Genomic DNA, 21447 nt, shown 5'->3' with positions numbered 1-21447 from the left:
AAAAAAAAATAACAAAACACAAACAAAAGAAATGTTTTTTTGGTTAATAAACACACAAAGGGACTGAAAATATGAACCACTAATACAAAAGTGCGCGGATCACCATCTTAACCGTTGATATACTTTAATCTAATGGTCAGATTTAACCCTTTTGTGTTTATTCTCTTGTCCCTCTCTCTCCTCTGTCGTAACTTTTTCTCCTCTATCTCCCAGTTTTTTTTATTTTTCCTCTGTCAACCTCTACCACCGATTTTCCTGATTTCTTCCATCTTCATCCTCTTATCTCACTGATTTCTCTTTTCCATCTCTCTCCCCTGTCGAACTCATGAATTTTGTGGCTTTTGTTTAGGGGTTTCACTAAGCTTAACAAAGCAGACTTTACTAAGTTGAGGCAAGAGAAGCGTGTTGCTCCTACGTCCATCTTCTCCGACTCCCTCTTTCTCTCTCCCACGGCTCCATGTCTCTCCATCTCCATACTGGCTATGTCAATGGTAATGAATCCCCTCCTCCTTTTTAGAGCTACAAATAACTACTATCTCATCATCTCTCTTATGTGTGGTTTTAATTTTGGTGAAGGTAGAAGAATTGAACGTGTGAAGAAGAACCAGAGGAGGTATGCGACTGACGTAAGCGAATAGAGGTTGTGGAGGCTGGAGTAAGAGAACAAAGGCTTGAGGCGGATTCTCTAGAGGCTGGAGGCGCTGCATGCGGAGGCTGGAGGCGGACGCTCTGGTAGCGGCGGCTTATGTTTAGGTTAAGCTTAATTATGTTTTGGTTAGTTAATTAGTTTTAAACCCGGTTTGTATGTAAACTGGTTTAATTTATAAACTGAAAACATTTGTAATCTTCTGGTTTAATTTGTAAACCGAAATCAGGTGTAAACCAAATTTTTAATATCAACCGAAATCATTTGCAAACCGGTTTAATTTATATATCGAAATCAGTTGTAAACCAAAATTTAATATTTAATAATAATAATAATCAATTTTATTTTTTTAAATTTTCAGCAAACGATTTTAATTTTCATAGCATTGAAAATATGTCAATATAAATTATGCCATGGCAAAATAAAAACGCGATAGAAAATAATGTCCTAGCTAAAACAAGGTGCTATTAAAATAGTTTAATATAGTACTGGGTAAACGCTATAGCATCTTAATTTTTTATAGCACACGAAAATACGCTACGATAGAGGAAGGATCTACCATAGCTGCGGCTGTCACGGCGTTCTTCGAAACGCTACGAAAACTATATGGTTGCATATTCTCGACGCTATTAATGCCGATATTTCTTGTAGTGTGGATAAAGTCTGCAAAGATCAAATGAGAAAATTCAGACAAGACATACAGCAGCAAAGGAAAAGCAGATCATCCAGAGATGAGTACAAGAAAAAGGAGTTTGATCAGATGGACAGAAACCAGAAGCATGCTGGATTGAAATTTCAAATCCCTTCTTTCCATGGGGAGGCTGATCCTGCTGCATATGTGGAATGGGAAGAGAAGATGGAGTTGATTTTCAAATGTCAAAGCTATTCTGAAGTAAAGAAGATTCAAATAGCCACTGCTGAGTTTTATGGTTATGCTTCAAGCTGGTGGAATCAATTGGTGTCGTCTAGGAGACACTATGGAATAGAACCAGTTGCAACCTGGCTTAAATTGAGGGCTTTGATGCGTCATAAGTATGTTCCCAGACAGTACCACAAGGAAGTCCTTCCAAAGCAGTTTGAGGCAAGGCTATGTTCTTCAATCTTGGATCGGAAACAACAAGGAAGCATGAGATCAACTCCAACCAGTGTCATTAGTTTATCTAGCAAAACAACAAACCGGGTCAGTAAGGAGGACATCAAGGAGCTGTCTCAGTTTATTAAGTACGTGGGGAAACCACTCAAGAGAACCAATACAACACGACCATTCATTGAAGCACAACAGCAAGAACCAGGTACTACTGTCTCAGAACTCCAAGTTGAAGAACCGGTGTCAGATGAACATATTCAAGAAGATCAAGCCAAAGAATCATCACCTACCATTCAGAAAGAAGAGCAACCAGTTCAGGACGTGATGGTTCCTATCATTCAGGATGTGAAAGAAGAGGAGGTTGAGGCCCTCATGGAACCACAATCAGACCATGGACTGAATCAACTGATTGTCTTTGATCTGTCTGATTTCCAAAAGACATTCTTGAGTACTTTTTTGATCAGTCCCTTTGTTTGGAACAAGACCAGAGCAGTGGAGCTTTTAAGACACAAATTGGGGATGAAGCAATTTGTATTTGAGCCTGGAGGAGAGTTGTGTAATCTCAGGAACAAGAACAAACTGATTGAGAAAAAATCAGCTACATCAACAATTGATTTTGTTCACTTCTCATCGTCTGAAGATAAGGTGTTGCACGTCTCATCTCAGCAAGACTTTCACTACAAAACCAATTGTAGAATGTTTCCCACTCAGTCCTTGATCCAACAAACCAGACCACACAGTAAATGGCCTCCTGATCATCAAGATATTGCCAATTTTGCAAAACACATCGATTTGGATCAATTCCGAGAGATGCTTATATCTGATTGGGTTGGAAGGTTACAGACCTACTTGTGGAGACCTGGAGAATATGTCAGCATATTTATCTTCCTTGAAGAGCACTCTGCCCGTGCTAGAATCATCTTGGGTTATAAGGAGTTGGAAGCTGGTCAAAACGCCTTGCTTCTCGACCATGTCAAGATATGGAAGCCACCAGATATGCAGCAGCTTCAGAACCATTACAAAGATTATCAAACCATGAGTGGAGGTTGAGGATTCACTGGAAAAAACGGTGAAGTAATTACTGGATCAGAAGAAGAACTCATGGTTTCTTCTCAAATCAAGGAGAAACCACCAGATCAACTTAGCTTACAACAAACTCCAAAGCAACCAACCCGAGGTCAGACTATTATGAGGTCTACACTTTTCGAAAAGAAGGGTTCTAATGACCAGAGTATCAATGATGAGTCCTTGGCTAAGTTGGAGAAGCAACAAGCAAACCTTGAAAACTGTCTAGCTGCCAGCTTTGACATAGGAGCAGTCCAAGGATCATATCTCAACAACCAAAGGGAAGAAAGCAACAAACTCAACTTCCATGGAAACTTAACTCATCAGGGGCTCACGGTGAATTGGAATCATGTCCAACCCTTCTCAGGGGAAAGAGTTATGGGTTCTACAAGTCGGGTGAACCTGTGTTTGTTAGAAAAATTCAAACAAAGCAAACACAGGTTCACCCGACTTGTAGAACCCATAACTATTTTCCCTGAGAAGCTTTGGACATGATTCCAATTCGCCGTGAGCCCCTTATGAGTTAAGTTTCCATGGAAGTCGAGTTTGTTGCTTTCTTCCCTTTGGTTGTTGAGATATGATCCTTGGACTGCTCCTATGTCAAAGCTGGCGGCTAGACAGTTTTCAAGGTTTGCTTGTTGCTTCTCCAACTTAGCCAGGGACTCATCATTGATACTCTGATCATTAGAACCCTTCTTTTCGAAAAGTGTAGACCTCAAAATAGTCTGACCTCGGGTTGGTTGCTTTGGAGTTTGTTGTAAGCTAAGTTGATCTGGTGGTTTCTCCTTGATTTGAGAAGAAACCATGAGTTCTTCTTCTGATCCAGTAATTACTTCACCATTTTCTCCAGTGAATCCTCCATCTCCACTCATGGTTTGATAATCTTTGTAATGGTGCTGAAGCTGCTGCATATCTGGTGGCTTCCATATCTTGACATGGTCGAGAAGCAAGGCGTTTTGTCCAGCTTCCAACTCCTTATAACCCAAGATGATTCTAGCACGGGCAAAGTGCTCTTCAAGGAAGATAAATATGCTGACATATGCTCCAGGTCTCCACAAGTAGGTCTGTAACCTTCCAACCCAATCAGATATAAGTATCTCATGGAATTGATCCAAATCGATGTGTTTTGTAAAATTGGCAATATCTTGATGATCAGGAGGCCATTTACTGCGTGGTCTGGTTTGTTAAATCAAGGACTGAGTGGGAAACATTCTACAATTGGTTTTGTAGTAAAAGTATTGCTGAGATGAGACGTGCAACACCTTATCTTCAGAGGATGAGAAGTCAACAAAATCAATTGTTGCTGTAGCTGATTCTTTCTTAATCAGTTTGTTCTTGTTCCTGAGATTACACAACTCTCCTCCAGGCTCAAATACAAATTGCTTCATCCCCAATTCGTGTCTTGAAAGCTCCACTGCTCTGGTCTTGTTCCAAACAAAGGGACTGATCAGAAAAGTACTCAAGAATGTCTTTTGGAAATCAGACAGATCAAAGACAATCAGTTGATTCAGTCCACGGTCTGATTGTGGTTCCATGGGGGCCTCAGCCTCATCTTCTTTCACATCCTGAATGATAGTAACCATCACGTCCTGAACTGGTTGCTCTTCTTTCTGAATGGTAGGTGATGATTCTTTGGCTTGATCTTCTTGAATATGTTCATTTGATACCGGCTCTTCAACTTGGAGTTCTGAGACAGTAGTAACTGGTTCTTGATGTTGTGCTTCAATGAATGGTCGTGTTGTATTGGTTCTCTTGAGTGGTTTCCCCACGTCCTTAATCAACTGAGAAAGCTCCTTGATGTCCTCCTTACTGACCCGGCTTGTTGTTTTTCTAGATAAACTAATGACACTGGTTGGAGTTGATCTCATGCTTCCTTGTTGTTTCCGATCCAAGATTGAAGAACATAGCCTTGCCTCAGACTGCTTTCGAAGGACTTCCTTGTGGTACTGTCTGGGAACATACTTATGACGCATCAAAGCCCTTAACTTAAGCCAGGTTGCAACTGGTTCTTTTCCAATGTCTCCTAGACGACACCAATTGATTCCACCAGCTTGAAGCATAACCATAAAACTCAGCAGTGGCTATTTGAATCTTCTTTACTTCAGAATAGCTTTGACATTTGAAAATCAACTCCACCTCTCCTTTGGATTTAACCCCTTTACTTGAGTGTGAAAGGGTCAGTTTGGATGGCAAAAAGAAGGCAGAGATAGTGAAACAACTCCACGAGCAGGCTAGGCTCAACATTGAAGAGAAAACTAAGCAGTATGTCAAGCATGCCAACAAAGGAAGGAATGAGATGGTCTTTAAAGAGGGTGACCAAGTCTGGGTTCATCTAAGAAAAGAGAGGTTTCCTAATGAGAGGAAGTCCAAGCTTATGCCGAGAATTGATGGATCTTTTGAGATCATAAAGAAGATCAGCAACAATGCGTACAAGATTGATCTCCAAGGTAAGTATGATGTGAGTAATAGCTTCAATGTTACTGACTTGATCCCTTTTATTGCAGATGAACCTGATTTTAGGTCAAATCCTTTTCAAGAGGGAGGGGATGATATGATCATGGACCAGCCAGCTGATGGAGATAGAGATGGAGAGCTTAGAGATGAACTAGCTGAAGAAGATGTCTTAACTATTCATGAAGGTCCCATAACTCGAGCCAGAACCAGGAAACTCAAAGAAGCTATTGGAGGATTAATCAGGAAGTCTTTGGAGCAAGAAGAATGTCTTGGAGGAAGCTTGGTACATCAAGACACACTCATTACCATTCAAGCCATCTTACCATCAAGCTGAGTATCATCTAGGCTAGCAAGCTATGTGTGCTCTTTTCCTATCATTGTTTTTGTCCCACTGGGTTTTGCAATGATAGGTTTTTAACGAGGCCATAGTCTTGCTAACACATCACCTAGTTGATACTCTCGGACCAAACCACATGAAGAACCTTATGTTATCTTTTATTTCTAAGTACTTATGTCTTTTATTTTCAAAAAAAAAACTCTATCTAAGTTATGTCTTTGTTTCTACATTATTAACGGAGTGTGTTCCTTTAGTTTTGAAATGCTTGGAGCCTGTTCCAAGCCTTTCACTATATATATGTGTGTGACGGCAACCCTAGCAATCTATCAAGTCTTCTTTCACTTAAAACCTTTGTGTTTTCTTCTCCCTTTGCTTTCACGAGTTAAGAGAGCGTCAGGTGTGTAATATCTAGTCTGTTGGTGTGTAATATCCAACGCCCAAGGGCTTTAGAAAGGTGTGTCATATCCGATCTAAGCCTAGGAGTATCAAGAAGCCTTTCCGCAGCCTCTTGTGTCACCATACGATCCACAGCCTTGATAAACTTGAGTTTTTGATTCGTTTATGCAATGATCTAATCCAAAACCATCCAGAGAAGAGTCCTAGGATCTCATTACTTATCCCTTACCAATTTCAGAGTGTATTCCTTGGGAGGTTTTTTTATCATTTGGTATCAGAGCAACACTCTGAGTTTGGTATTCACTTCTGTTATCCACCATTCTCATCTATTCATCTTCTACAAACAAAGAAAAAAAAGAGTTTTATTATTTATGTTTTTCAAATCTGCTGGATCATTTGGAAGTGTGTGTTCAAGTTTTTCTTTCTTTGGAGAGCAAGATTTGAGGACAAATCTTTTTGAAGAGGAGGAGTATGATGTGATATTGGGCTCAAATATGAAGCTATGGACATGGAAGACATTCAGAAATTGATCCAAGATGTTAGTTAACATGTCCAACCCATTTTTATCAAGTTACAAGTCCAAGAAGATTCAAAATCAAATGGTTTCTTTGCTGTCCAAAGAGAGTGACGAAAATTAGGTGGTTAATTGCATGAAAAGCTTCTCTCTCCTACATTCAAGGAATGCTTGTTTCAAAAACACTCTCTCTCCTCCATGCACTAGTTTTATGATTTCCAATGTAATAAATATATAGCTTTGTGAACAAGTTTACTCTCTTATAAATAAGTTGTAATCTCCATTGAAATAAAATAAGCTTTGAGTGATTATTTTTGTAACCTTGAGAGTGATTCTCACTTTTCTTTCAATGGTGTGTAATATCCATTGATATTTTCGATCCGTCTTGGTGCGTCATATCCAAGGGATCAAACCGATTCGTCCTGGTGCGTCATATCCAGGGAATCATCCTCATTGTCGTCTAGGTGCGTCATATCCTAGGTCATTGAGTTGGAATATCAATGGCCTTCCGCATCCTTCGTGTGACCATTCACTCCACATCCCTTGTCTTTGAAGCTTTACGGTTTCATAGCAGCAAGGCTTATCCCCTTTACCAACTTAGAGTGTCGACTCCTCGGGAGGTTTTCATCATACAAGATGATAAAACCAAATTGTTGTACTCCAATACGGAGTCACAACAAGATCAATATGGAGGACGCGGAGGTCGAGGACGTGGAGGTCGATATAACTCGCGGAGAGGCTGAGGTTGTGGTAGATATAGCAATTTCAACAACAACGTGACGCTTATCGACAAGGAACTCAACGGGATGCTTCACACATTGCGTGCTTCAAGTGCGATAAGCTTGGACATTACGCAAATGATGTCCGGACAAATTACTTAAGCTTCAAGAAACTATTGAGAAGAAAGGTGATGATACTCAAGAGGCCGATGAGCTAATAGTGCATGAGGTAGTCTACCTCAATGAACAAAAGGTCAACCTGAGCATCTTCGATTCTGGTCATGATAACAAGAACTTGTGGTATCTTGATAATGGAGCAAGCAACCATATGAGTGGAAATCGTCTGTTCTTTCATACAATGGACGAGAAAATTACAGGCAAAGTGCGGTTTGGGGATGATTCACGTGTTGATATCAAAGGAAAGGGCTCCATTCGATTTGTCTTCTCGGGAGGTGCTAAAAAAGTTCTAAACGACGTATACTATATTCCAGCTTTGAAGAGCAATATTGTGAGTCTGGGACAAGCCACAGAAGTTGGCTGCGAGGTACGAATGAAAGGTAACACGCTAATGCTATTCGATCGCTGTGGACATCTCATGATCGAGAGCATACGATCAAGAAATCGGCTTTATAAAGTCACCTTGCAGACGGATAATATTCAATGCTTGCAAATAGCGTCAACTGAATCATCGACATGGCACGCCCGACTCGGTCACGTCAATGTTGAGACGATGAAACTGATGATAAATAAAGATCTTGTCACCGGCATTCCAAACATCACAGTCGGAAAAGAAACATGTGCGTCTTGCTTACTTGGAAAACAAGCTAGACAACCATACCCACAGACAACTCAATATCGAGCAAGCCATCCATTGAACTCATCCATGGAGACCTATGTGGACCCATTACTCCTGCTACCCCAGGACATAAACGATACATTTTTGTTCTTATTGATGATTTTTCTCGCTATATGTGGACCGTTTTGTTGAAAAATAAGAGTGAAGCTTTTGAAAGCTTCAAGCGTTTTAAGGTGATGGTAGAACAGGAGACAAAGGCTACAATCCAGACGTTGAGAACATACAGAGGCGGTGAGTTCATATCTCATGAGTTTGAAACCTATTGTGATCGACATGGTATCAGGAGACATCTTACAACACCATACTCTCCTCAACATAACGGAGTTGTCGAGAGACGGAATTGTATGCTATTAGAGATGACCAGAAGCATATTAAAACACATGAGTGTTCCAAAATTCTTGTGGGGAGAGGCAGTACGACATGCTACCTATTTGATCAATCGACTTGCGACAAGATCACTAAAGGGAAATACACCATATGAAGCTCTTCGGGACAAGAAGCCAAATCTCGATCACCTATGAGTATTTGGGTGTGTGTGCTATGCTACAAGTGATACAACAGGAAGGAAGAAGCTTGATGATCAATCTAGACGTCTAGTGCATCTCGGGACAGAGACATGGTCTAAAGCCTATCGCCTTTTAGACCCATCGAAGAGAAAGATTGTCGTAAACCGTAATGTAGTTTTCAAGGAAGACCAAAGTTGGAATTGGAAAGCAGAGGAGGCGAGAGAAGATGATAACTCCGGTACCTTTGAGTTTGAACTGAAGACACTCGATGACAATAGAGAAACTCATGAGACAAGAGCAGTAGGAGACAATGAAAGTATTATTCCAACTAGTGAAATAGAAGAAGAAGAAGATGATGATGCTGATACAGATCAACCCTCAGGTACATCCAAGACGATCAACAAGAGTAAGCAATAAACCTTTGTACTTAGAAGATTACGTCCTCTTAGCCGATGGGAGAATGTGAACGCCTTCTCATGGTCATCAACGATGAGCCATGGGATTTTACAGAGGCAAGGAAGCTACAGGTCTGGATCGATGCGTGTTTAGACAAGATAAGTTCAATTGAGAAGAACAATACATGGATCCTAGTTGATTTACCTAAAGGAGTGAAGCCGATCGGATTGAAGTGGGTATTCAAAATAAAATGTAATGCCGACGGAAGTATCATCAAATACAAAGCGCGGTTAGTAGCTAAAGGTTACGTTCAGAAACATGGGATCGACTACGACGAAGTCTTCGCTCCAGTTGCTCGAGACAATTTGTCTAGTTATCTCGTTGGCCGCTTCATCTGGTTGGAAGATACATCACCTCGACGTGAAAACCACATTCTTGCATGGTGAACTAAAGGAAGAAGTATTTGTTGCACAGCCTGAGGCCTTTGTGATTGCATGACCAAAAGGGAAAGTTTATCAGTTAAGAAAAGCTTTGTATGGTTTGAAGCAAGCGCCTCGAGCATGGAATGCTAAGCTAAACAAGATTCTTGTTGGGTTGAACTTTCATCGTGGTAGTATATGTCGATGACTTGCTCATCACGGTGTCTTCGTTGACTTTAAGAGAAGTATGGCAATTGTGTTTGAGATGAGTGACCTTGGAAGATTGACATATTACTTGGGCATTGAAGTACATCAGTTCGACGGAGGTATTACATTGAAACAAAGCCGATATGCGATGAAGCTCCTTGAGGAAGGCGGTATGGGCACGTGCAACTTAACTCATGTTCCTATGGACTTCAACATAAAGCTGTCCAAGTCACCTGAAGAAAGAGGTGTTGATGAAACATAGTACAAAAGGAACATAGGTTGCATGCAGTACTTATTGCACACTCGTCCGGACCTGTCTTTTAGCGTGGGACTACTAAGCCGATACATGCAGGAACCAAAGGAATCATATGGTGAAGCATTAAAGCAAGTACTGAGATACGTACGAGGAAGTGTCTCTTTAGGTGTTTTGTATTTGAGGCAGTCAAAGTTAGAAGTGGTCGGATTCAGTGATAGCTCTCATAACGTCGATGAAGATGATGGGAAGAGCACTACAAGTCACATATTCTATCTCGATGACTGTCCAATAACGTGGTGTTCACAGAAGCAAGAGATTGTTGCTCTATCATCATGTGAGGCAGAATTCATGGCTGCTACAGAGGCAGCAAAGCAAGCGATATGGTTGCAAGAATTACTTGGTGAGGTCATAGGAAAGATTTGTGAGAAAGTGAAGATAATGGTGGATAACAAATCTGCAATTGCTCTGACGAAAAATCATGTTTTTCACGGCCGAAGTAAACATATACACTGAAGGTTCCACTTTATACGCGAATGTGTTGAGAAAGAGCGAACTGAAGTGGAACATGTGCCAGGAAGTGAGCAGCGAGCAGACATACTAACCAAGTCATTGGGAAGAACCAAGTTTGTCGAGATGAGGAATTTGATCGGGGTCAAGAACGTGGATGAAGGCGAATTCAAGCTTACGGGAAAAATTGTTGGATAAGCTTGACTTGCAAGTTTCCTTTTCTTATTGAGTTATAATTATCTAAAAGAATTAGGAAATATGGATTGTGATAATACTATTAGAATTAGGAGTTATCTAGTTCTATATATATGGAGATGCATATTGTGTTGCATAACATATGATTTGTGATTTGTGATTTGTGATTTGAGAACTTTGTGATTGAATAATAGAAGGACTTCTTATTACTTGTGATTCTATATTTCTAACCGCAGTACAAATTTCTTTAACCCGTTTAAAATCACAACCACCCGCATCCGCAAATTCCCACAACCGCAATCGCAATCGCTGCGGTTACATGAGAACCTTATACAGTCACATAAGATTTTTGGACCAAGGTTAAAGTATTGATAGTTGGTGTTGAGCTCGAGCCAACTTACTTGAAGAAAATCTACAATCACATAAGACTCTAATGGAATAGATTGACGCTCAAATACTACTAAGTTGAAAGCCCAATTACTAGGACTGGACTCTCGAATCCCGCCGCAACATTCTCGGCTCTTCCTCTGTCCACCATCTCTGCAAGAGCATTTTCATCCTTGGATTCATTTTTTTTTTTTTTTGCCCTCGGATAGAGTTTCATGTTACACTTGTTGAATCATGTTGCAAAGGCAAAGCGTATCTATGCTATTGAAGGTGGTTTCTTTTCGTATCACCAAATGTTTACTAATGCAGGTTAATACTCAAGCTTCATCAAACATTTTGGATTGCAGTGATCGCAACAACTCTAAATACTATGTGGTTGTTGTTTAGGTGCTCCTAATGGTTCCTAGCATATATTCTCACATTTAATTCGTTTTTTAACTGTATTCATCTGACCACCTACTATTTTTTTATTTATTTTTCCTATGGCAGTACTCTGCTAGATTTAACGTCCATGATGCAGCGAAGAACTTTCTTTATCCTCTAAACGAGGGCAAGATCCCAAAGAAACGATTTAATCGTCAGTGACTCTTTTTTATATAATGGTGATATTGAAGGTTATACCTTGCTTCCCTTTGTTGACAGGCTTTCTCTAATCTTTGTGTAGTAAGACTTGCTCCTGAGGAGACGTCGATTAAACTTTTATTTCCGTTGTAGAATCAAATCTGTCTGAAGCTGACCGACTTTGCCATGCTCTGGTGATTATCTCTTGGTACTTGCTCATTGCTGCTACACTGTTAATTATATATTAGACATGTGTAAGATATGAGGATTAGCATGATAATAACCTCTGCCCACTTGTGTTTTCTTCTCCTAGACAAACAGTTTTGTGTTGTCTTCTGTGTTCATAAATAGTTACAGAGAGTTTTCCCTTTACCACACATGTTCTTGCCAAGCGTTTCCCAGACATGCCTGTCCTAATTGTCACAGAGGCCCCGAAGGTCTGACAGCTAGTTTTTTTTTTTGGGTTGTTTCTTTAAGTCTGTAATGGAGGTGTGGTACATTTTAACACTGTTTGCATTTGATACGGGCCCAAAATTAGTTAAAGTTTTTTCTTGTGAGCCAGCTTCTGTTTGTACCACTCATTTTCTTTAGTATTTTTGCCGTTACTTGTGAAAAACTAGAACCACTTTTTTTAGGGTTGCCTGCCTAAAACCCCCTGCAAACCTATACACCCTACTTATTTCCACCCAAAGTACTTAACTCTTCGTAAACCCACCCAAATTTATAATTTCTCTTTACATCTCTCCCCAAACTTTTTAAATCCCCCTCTCTAATCCAATCTTTGAAATCCGGATTAGAGATAATTTAATTGTGTTTTGTAAATAGTGATTGCCCGTTTAAAAGAATCCACCCGACCCAGAATTTTTAAAAATGAAGGTTTCATTTTTGCTTCTGAAGAACACGACAGACGACTAAGAACAGAGAGAGAGAGAGAGAGAGAGAGAGAGAGAGAGAGAGAGAGAGAGAGAGAGAGAGAGAGAGAGAGAGAGAGAGAGAGAGGAACGACGAAGATGGTGCCATGGACGAAAGACACGAGCTCACGACCAGAGAAGCATGAGAGAGATGGACGACAGTATGAAAAGTGTTGAAGGAGCTCGCGACCAGAGAAGCTAGTTTGTTTGTGGCGTTTGTTGTTTATGTTTCGGTCATGTTTGTGGCGTTTCTGTTTCTGTTTAGGCATGGGTGTTTCAATCGAGTCTGGATTATGTGCTTCAATCGAATATGGGTTTTGTGTTTCAATCCAGTCATGTTTCTATTATGTAAGACTTGTTTCTATTTCGGTCATGAGCAGCATGATGGTTATGTAAGACGTGTTTATGTTTCAGACTCATATAAGCAGTGTCTTTTATAGAGTTATGTAACGACTTGTGTAGGTTCATATTATTACTGCTTATATCCAGGTTGAACATTCAAAACTAAGCCACGTAAAGAACATGATCATTTACTTACATAATACTACTCATGTCTGACACTCAAAATATCACAAACAAATACATAAAGCTCATCGCTTAAATAAGTATAAACACAAAATATAATCACACTATATAAAGCTCATTGCTTCTATCATAATCTTACATGAGTAACACATAAGACTGATATATGGTTTCAAGCACCTCTTCATTCATCTTAGTTATCATTGCTTCTTCTTCCATCTTGTCAAGCCTTGTTTCTTGAACCTTAAAGTGCTCCATCATACTCTTTCGCATATCCCTGACATCTCTATAATCAAACACAAACAACATATCCATTAAAGGCTGTAAAGTAGCAAATCTACAATGGCGACAAAAACAACTTAATTCTCATACCTGCATTGCAATCTCACACCTGTAAAACCTCCTACACGGATTCTTTTTGGTCTTTTTGACAGAGATCACCACATTCTACCACACCAACATTGTGTTGGTATGCCTCCCATTGTTCTCTGTCGCGAAGAAGATGAGGATGAACTGCTCATGCTCAATGGAGAAGTTCTGCACTGTCTCTCTTCAGCACTCTCTATGTTCCTCTTCGTCTCCTCCTCTGTTCTTCATCGTCTCTCTCCTATGTTCTTCATTGTTTCTCTCTCCTCTCTGTTCTTCATCGTCTCTCTCTCTCCTCTGTTCTTCATTGTCTCTCTCTCTCTATGTCTCTCTCTGTTCTTAGTCCTGTGTTTGTGTTCTTCAGAAGCAAAAAATGCGAAACCTAATTTTTAAATTAGCCCAATTCGATTTCATCTTTGAATTAAGTCGGGTCGGGTTATTTTTTAATTATGGGTTGGGCGGGTTTTTTTTAATGGGCAATAGCTATTTACAAAACGCAATTAAGTTATCTATAATCTTGATTTCAAAAATTGAATTAGAGAGGGGGATTTAAAAAGTTTGGGGGGAGATGTAAAGAGGAATTATAAATTTGGGTGGATTTACGAAGAGCTAAGTACTTTGGGTGGGAATAAATAAGGTGTGTAAGTCTACAGGGGGTTTTAGGCAGGTAACCCCTTTTTTTACGGTCCGATGCCTTCTTTGAACTGCTAATACTAGCGTTACACCATGATTAACCCGGATTTTTAGGGTGGGGTTCTTAGTTTTGGTTAAAAATCATTTCTTAAGTTTTAACTAAGAAAAGCTAAGAACCGGTTCTTAAATAAGAGATATAAGAGCCGGTTTTTAACCGAAAAGTGTTTAAAAAAAAAAAAAAACGTCGAATCACGAGTTAAGAAACCAAAATTAAAAGCTCTGGTTAATCATGATCACTTAAATGGCGTTATTTTTGTTGAGTGTGCAGAAATAATCTTAGTAGGCTCATACCCTACTGCATTGATGTGTATTCCTCCTTCTCTTATGCAGAAGTGGCCCACTTCAGACAAAACACTATTCATCCTACTGTATCTGTGACACATCATTTTTTCAAAATCATCTTTTAAGTATTAGTGAGTTTTCCCTTTTGAGTATTCAGTTCTGTTGCTTGTGTTCTCATGATAAAAAAAGACCATTGGATTCCAGTTCGGTCTGTGCAGAACAAAATGTTATTTGGAAAGTAAACATAGAGTTGGAAGTTCCTTTCGTGGAGATATGTATGAAATGCTTCATGTTTAGACTTTTTTCTAGGCATTTTGGATTGATTTTGATGTGAAAATTAAATATGGTTTACTATGTTGACATTTGAGCAGCACTGATGAGTTGGATGGGTTTTGGGAAACTTTTAGGTGATACTGGATGAGGCCATAACCAAACTTAGACCGGACTTCTTCTGGTTGGGCAGTGGAGAGATTGATCTGAAGCTCGGCGTCAGGACATCTGAATTCATTGATTTTGTGAAACCATTCATAGTTGGAGTCTGTTTTAACAATATTCTTCCCGTCTTCCATCCTAATTTAACCAGAAGTATACGGTCGGTACTATATACCATTAGCTAAGTTTTGAGCTGCAGTGAGGGTTTTGTACCTCTCACCGACATTGATTGGTATTCTCTGTAATGATGATGTTGGTTACGTACTGCTAAAGCTACTTAGAGCTAAAATGGTGGTGAAGAGTTCTAAAGTAAGCTCATTCCACATGAAATACAGTATATTATAAGCAGAAGAATGAAACAGAAGAATGTTCGTTACGTACTACTAAAGCTACTTCCACATGAAATACAGTATATTTATAAGGGAGAGGTGCAGCTTGTTTGTTTTATAGAACGAAGGAAGCGAGAATAAAAGAAGTTGGTAATGAATATAGTTCAAGAATGTCATGGTGAATGCATATGCATGTAACAGTCTTGTGATCATATGATGTATAGAGAGAGGTACAGATGGAGTAATTTAAGCCTTCTCGTTGTGAATGGGAGGCTTGCGATGAGGCTGAGGATAATCCATGACCACTACTTCTCCCCCCGTCTCTACTCCACCCAAAGCCCTCTTCCTTCCTCCACCATTGACAACGTCTTGTACTGAAGAAGCAACCTTTTGGATCTTGTGATGATGCTTGTGAAATCCTAGACGACGAGCATTAGCACATCCAACATTGGATGCCAAAAGCAGAAGAATGAAACAGAACACCAACACAAATCCACTCCTCACAGACCAAGACATGACTCTCTTTTTCTTCTTTTTCCTTAAATACTTATATAATGTGGCAAGACGAATATAGTTTCAAATGTAAGTGTAAGAGAAGAGAAGAGAAGAGGGAGGGAGTATTTGTAGTGAGAAGAAAGTTAATGTAGAGAGTAAAGAGAGAAAGACAAGCACTGAATGCAGGTGGGGGGGTCCTTCATTACCATAACATGCTCTTGTTCCTCTCTTGTTCTTTTACCTTCTCTCTCTCTTGTCCATTTTTTCAAACATATTCACATTCATTTCTGCATTACATATACGTATCTATTGATGTATAGTGGTGTGTCTTGATCGGCCAAACTTTTTGTCTACTTAAGTCTTCGTGTGGGGTCAATCTCTCATTTTCCTTCTTCCGTTAGCAAACCTTATACTTACCCTCGTAACCCATCTTTATTGTACAATTTCACGGCAGTTTATTCAGATATATTTAGCATATAACACAATAGTTTGACGTAACATTCGCAAGTCATACTCAGATGACATTCATCTTCTTATCAAGACACTACTAGACATGTCACATACGTTAACATGATAACATCCCCATCTATTCAGTTTACAGACACTGGCTATGAACCTTTTCGTTCAACTTTCACTTAAATATTCAAAGTACCTATCTTTTCCTAAGGACACAACCGCGTGTCTCACGTTTCACGTGACTGGTTAGGAGGCCTTCTCGCCTTGAATGAGATAATATCTTTACGGATCACTCATAAATACATAAATCGAGCAAGCTTTAACGATTGACAAATAAACATGAAGAAGCTAAAATCAACATGGACAGAGTTGAGAGTTAGTAGAACAAGGCAACATGGTCCGACCGTCTCTTCCTCTCTCCGTCAACGACAATGTGGGACCTTTTGTACCATAACCGGCCATTGCTGTTCTATTTAGTTAAAGACTTTTTTGCCTCTGTAACTACTGTGGCACATCAGGGCATCATGTTATGTCGGCTTATTGAGTGAAAGTCAAATAAAAAACACAATCAAGTCGTGACAAAGTAGGTTTTGAGATTATATATACTACATTATTTTTATGTTCTCTGTACACATTAACGGCCATCTTAAAGTTCTTAGAGAAAGTAGTGCATAGATAACTAATAATAAGATATGAAATACTCAGGCGAAATAGGTAAAATAGAAACGAAATATCCAGCAAGAGATCTCTATGGAGATCCAAATGTGTTCTCTCCGCTGTAAGTGACATAGAGAAAGCCATCGTCATCCTTTTTCTCTTCGTACACAGCAGACATTAGTGCACCTGCCAAAGTAGATGTCTCAGAATGATTTTAATGTCTTGAATATACAGTAGGTGTTATCTGTGTTACCAGTTGGAGGAAGAACATTGTCCACAAAGATAAAGATAGCCTTTTCAGCACTCAGTTTGATTCTTTTGCGAATGACATACACGAATTGCCCCACTGTCAGATCAGCTGGGACTAGGTATCTGCATCCAGGATAAAAAAAGCTTAGTTGTCAATCAAAGGCCAGGTCCGAGGGAGATGTACATTGATTACAGTAATCAAGATGCTTACTTTTTCTTGTCGATGGTTGGTATATCACTCTTCTCCCCCTTCTCAACAATCACCTGGATCCCACACAAATACAAAAAGTGTGACAATCATCACTCAAGTGGGGCTTTTAAGTAACCATATAAAATCAATAATCACTTCCCAATATGAACTATGCAAATCAACCCATTCAGTCGTAAGTGTTACCAAGCAGTACTTGTTAAAACCAAGTTTTCGAAAGCTACATTTCAAAAAAGAACAAACAAGTTCGAAATCTTACCGTCGTTATTGACAGTAGAATTCAAAAAACTCCATAAAGCAGTTGATACAATGCCAAAAAATATATATATATATATAGCACAAGCATGAGGCTAATCAGATGTTGATTACTTGATAACCAACTGTTAATTGGGAGGAGTATATTTAAAGCCAGATGGTTATCTACAAAACTATAGGCAAAGATATGATAAGTTCATAATCACCTAGACAGAGAGACAAAAAAGGGAAAACTATAATATAGGCAGATAGATGAGCTTAAGCTGAGGGCAACACAAAGGGATCGTCCAAACATGGAAAAGGAAGACAATATGCTAATCACAAGGTAATGTAAAACACTGAGCACTAACCGGAATCCTATCTGGATATTTCTCTCTAATCCGAGCAGCCTCTGCACTTCTTTTCTCTGAAAATAGAATCATCATTAGATCCAAAAGTGAGTAAGTTTACTTGAGAATCAAACACAAAAGGTAGGATCCAAACCTAGGTCATGCTCTTCCTTGAATGTGCTCTTTGCCATTCCTTATAAGCCTACATGTACAATAACAACCCCCCAATCAGACAACCATCAAAAACAGAATCAAACCGAGAAGTCATTTAATCCGTCTATCAGTCGATCATGTCTTAAATCCCAAAAAAACTTCAGAAACCCCCTTTTTTTTCTCACAAGACATAGTAGGGACTCTCCTTAAAGCCTAAATCGATTGATCAACATAAACTTAATCTAAAACGAAGTACAAGATCGCAATAAGGTAAAAGAACTCCATGATCGAACCTGTTGCAAGACAAAAGACGAAGCCTTTTCTGCGATCAAACACACTTTTCCTAGAGCTCAACGCTATCGTTTGAAGATAACAACAGCGACACAATTAACAAACCGAATATCCAAGAAAAACGCAAATCAAGCAACCTACTAAAATTCTGCTAACCATTTAAAAAATTACGCGATAAGGATAAAAGATTCTATACAGATGGAGCGGGATAATATCTGAACTCCTCAGCTGACGTGGCACGCTTAGAATAGTATCTGACGGTACGTGTTTATTAATATCTTGGAGAGAAAATCTTAACCGTTCATTCTAATGACGGTGTACGAGGGAAATACTGCACCTTAACACTACCTCGGAAAAGGAAAAAGGATAAAGAAGACTCGGATATGCCGGGATCACGTTTCTGACGTATTTTACCCCTAACAACTTTGGGTTTGGTCAAGAAGCACGCAAGGGTAACCAAGGGGAATGAGCATGCCGGGTTTATTTGTTTTGGGCCCATTATGGGCCTTAGAAATAAATATTGAAGGCCCATTAAAGTTTCATATACAAGTGCAAATAGAACACTACTACAGACCTGAAACTTCGCCGGAGAAAGTGTAGTAGAGAGGGGTGGGGGGGATGGGGATAATAAAGAGCTGCTTCGTGTTCACGATGGGAACGGCTTATGGTGTATACGTTGCGCAGAATTACAACGTTCCCGATGTAAAGAAGCTGACGAACACTGTTCTCGTCATCGTCGAGCACATCGAAAAGAATTATCGGAAACCCAAGAAGGACGATGTTGTTTGATTTATTGGTCGAGGTTTTGCCGATCTCAGTCTGTTTCTTTTTGTATTATTTCATAAAATTATTAACCCGTTTTGATCGGGATTTTACTGTATAATTTAGGGCTGGTTATTTGGTTTTGATTTGAAAATCGAAGAGTATATGGATTCGTGATTTTGTATACAGAAGAGAGAATTGGGATTTTTACGCAGATCAATTGGGTTTTTCTATGTGCTGCTGAATTTGTCTATGTACTCTTGCAATTTTTCTTTGATTATCATATCCTTTGAATTTGATAATAGAATTTTCTCATTCAAGTTCTCTGTTCATGTTTCTTGAAATGGAACTATCTTTGAAGTAATATGGTCAGTGCAAATCCTAGATTAGCCAATAATTAGATCATTCAGGGAGTTGTGCTTTATTGCTTCTTTTCAACGGTTTCTCTAAGCATTATCTGTCCTGTCACTGCCTTGCTTGAAGTTGTTTGCATTTGTAGAGACAAGCCTAGTGTGGACGTCTCTAGTGGCCAAATATAGACTTGAATCCTTAAGCTTTCTTCATCGGTGATTGATTCCTTTAAAGACTTATGTTTCTTATCTTGCTTCTGAGGCAAGTATTCAGTTACCACTTATATTCTGGACTTTCTGACTGCATCCTCATTTTTCCAACATTTTAAATTTCACTATTGGCTGAATGCTTCTTCTTCTTTGAGGAAGAAACAGTTCAGATGGCAGAAATGTATCAACCAATGCATATATACAAATGTACCTCTTGTTCTTAAAACATCTATCGGATGGTTCCATTTGCTTTGTCATCCAATTAGTGACTACTTTATATTATTCACTCCTCTTTATTACTATTTTCATGCGAGGTTGCCATGTACATTATATTTGTAAGGATTGACGCTATTGAGCGTTTTTCTTCAATTTTCTTTATTTTAGACATGGGTATGAAATGTGTGTTAGAGTTGGGTTGAATGAGATATACGTTCAAGTGAATGGCATACCGTTCTCGAGTAAGGATGACCTACCATTCTTGAGACAAATGTTACATTTTAGTATCAGAGTAAAATGTGTACCTATAACTCAAATTCGATTGACATGTATCCATTCAACATAAAATTAAACCAGCCTGCACCTGCATCCACATTTCAAGTATTTTCAAACCGTTCGGCTCCTATCCACCGGGTGTAACAAGACGGATTCCGAATTTGGAAGATTTTGACTCAAATTCCCAATTTATATTGACCGTGACTAAATCAACTTTAACTTCTATAATTCTGATTAAGCTCCCAATTTATATTCCCAACGGCACTACCTCCAAAATTTATAGACTCTCATCCCCTTTTAAACCAACTTAGTAAACGTTTTTTTTTTAATTTTATGAAGTTAAGTTTTTACCTTGTTTTTAAAAAGAATCGTTCATAAGATGCCATGCCAGAACATTAGCTACACGTTACACATAGCATGCAGCCGCGGAGGATTGTTTTTCTTCGCCACTTGTCACTCCCTTCAAACACCTAAGAGCTTCTCTCTCACAGCACACACATACAATCACATGCGTGCATGCATTATTACACGTGATCGCCATGCAAATCTCCTTTATCGCCTATAAATTAACTCATCCGCTTCACTCTTTACTCAAACCAAAACTCATCAATACAAACAAGATTAAAAACATACACGAATGGCGAACAAGCTCTTCCTCGTCTCGGCAACTCTCGCCTTCTTCTTCCTTCTCACCAATGCCTCCATCTACCGGACGGTGGTCGAGTTCGACGAAGATGATGCCACAAACCCAGCCGGCCCATTTAGGATTCCAAAATGTAGGAAGGAGTTTCAGCAAGCACAACACCTAAGAGCTTGCCAGCAGTGGCTCCACAAGCAAGCAATGCAGTCTGGCGGTGGTCCTAGCTGGACCCTCGACGGTGAGTTTGACTTTGAAGACGACATGGAGAACCCCCAGGGTCCACAGCAGAGACCGCCTCTACTCCAGCAATGCTGTAACGAGCTCCACCAGGAAGAGCCCCTTTGCGTTTGCCCAACCTTGAAAGGAGCATCCAAAGCGGTTAAACAACAAATTCAACAACAGGGACAACAGCAAGGAAAGCAGCAAATGGTGAGCCGTATCTACCAGACCGCTACGCACTTACCTAAAGTTTGCAACATCCCGCAAGTTAGCGTTTGTCCCTTCCAGAAGACCATGCCTGGACCCTCCTACTAGATTCCAAACGAAACCCTAGAGTGTATGAATGTGGTTGTCGATATATGTCAACACCACACCTCATCGCATGTTTCATAATAATATATAAGGTTTTATCTAGGATGTTTGAGGCTAATGTAAAATTAGCACTACTCCATAATAAAAGAGAGGCTCTTAATGTTTAATTTACTCGATCAATCATCTTAGTTAACTCGTACATGGGCTTTTAACGGCAAGCGAAACGCCGTTCAAACTGCTCTGTGACTGTCCTCCTCTATCAATCACATATAGATTTTAAGTTGCTTTTATTTTCCCCCATAGGCATCGGTGTGAAGAAACAACTG

The 21447-nt window shown here is 39.5% G+C and overlaps 3 protein-coding genes across 3 annotated transcripts; 1 reads left to right on the top strand and 2 right to left on the bottom strand.

Moving 5' to 3' along the window:
• Positions 1-15032: 15032 nt before the first annotated feature.
• On the bottom strand, positions 15033-15630 carry LOC106298484 (root meristem growth factor 6-like). The gene has a single exon (XM_013734618.1). The coding sequence runs from the start codon at positions 15557-15559 to the stop codon at positions 15290-15292; it is 270 nt and encodes an 89-aa protein (XP_013590072.1). The 5' UTR covers positions 15560-15630; the 3' UTR covers positions 15033-15289.
• Positions 15631-16567: 937 nt separating this feature from the next.
• Positions 16568-18301, bottom strand: LOC106342309 (autophagy-related protein 8f-like). The gene is made up of 6 exons (XM_013781200.1): positions 18139-18301; positions 17847-17894; positions 17714-17769; positions 17112-17164; positions 16905-17023; positions 16568-16837 (listed from the first exon to the last, which is right to left on the bottom strand). Exons 2-6 carry the CDS (start codon positions 17881-17883, stop codon positions 16743-16745), a joined length of 360 nt encoding a protein of 119 aa, XP_013636654.1. The 5' UTR covers positions 17884-17894; positions 18139-18301; the 3' UTR covers positions 16568-16742.
• Positions 18302-20548: 2247 nt separating this feature from the next.
• On the top strand, positions 20549-21288 carry LOC106327751 (napin-2). Its single transcript, XM_013765998.1, has one exon. It carries the CDS (start codon positions 20588-20590, stop codon positions 21122-21124), a length of 537 nt encoding a protein of 178 aa, XP_013621452.1. The 5' UTR covers positions 20549-20587; the 3' UTR covers positions 21125-21288.
• Positions 21289-21447: the final 159 nt, after the last annotated feature.

The sequence above is a fragment of the Brassica oleracea genome, chromosome C1 (assembly GCF_000695525.1).
Source record: "Brassica oleracea var. oleracea cultivar TO1000 chromosome C1, BOL, whole genome shotgun sequence".
Classification (NCBI taxonomy): Eukaryota; Viridiplantae; Streptophyta; class Magnoliopsida; order Brassicales; family Brassicaceae; genus Brassica; species Brassica oleracea.
Note: the sequence above shows the minus strand (reverse complement) of the source record. Positions and strands in the feature narration are given on the sequence as shown.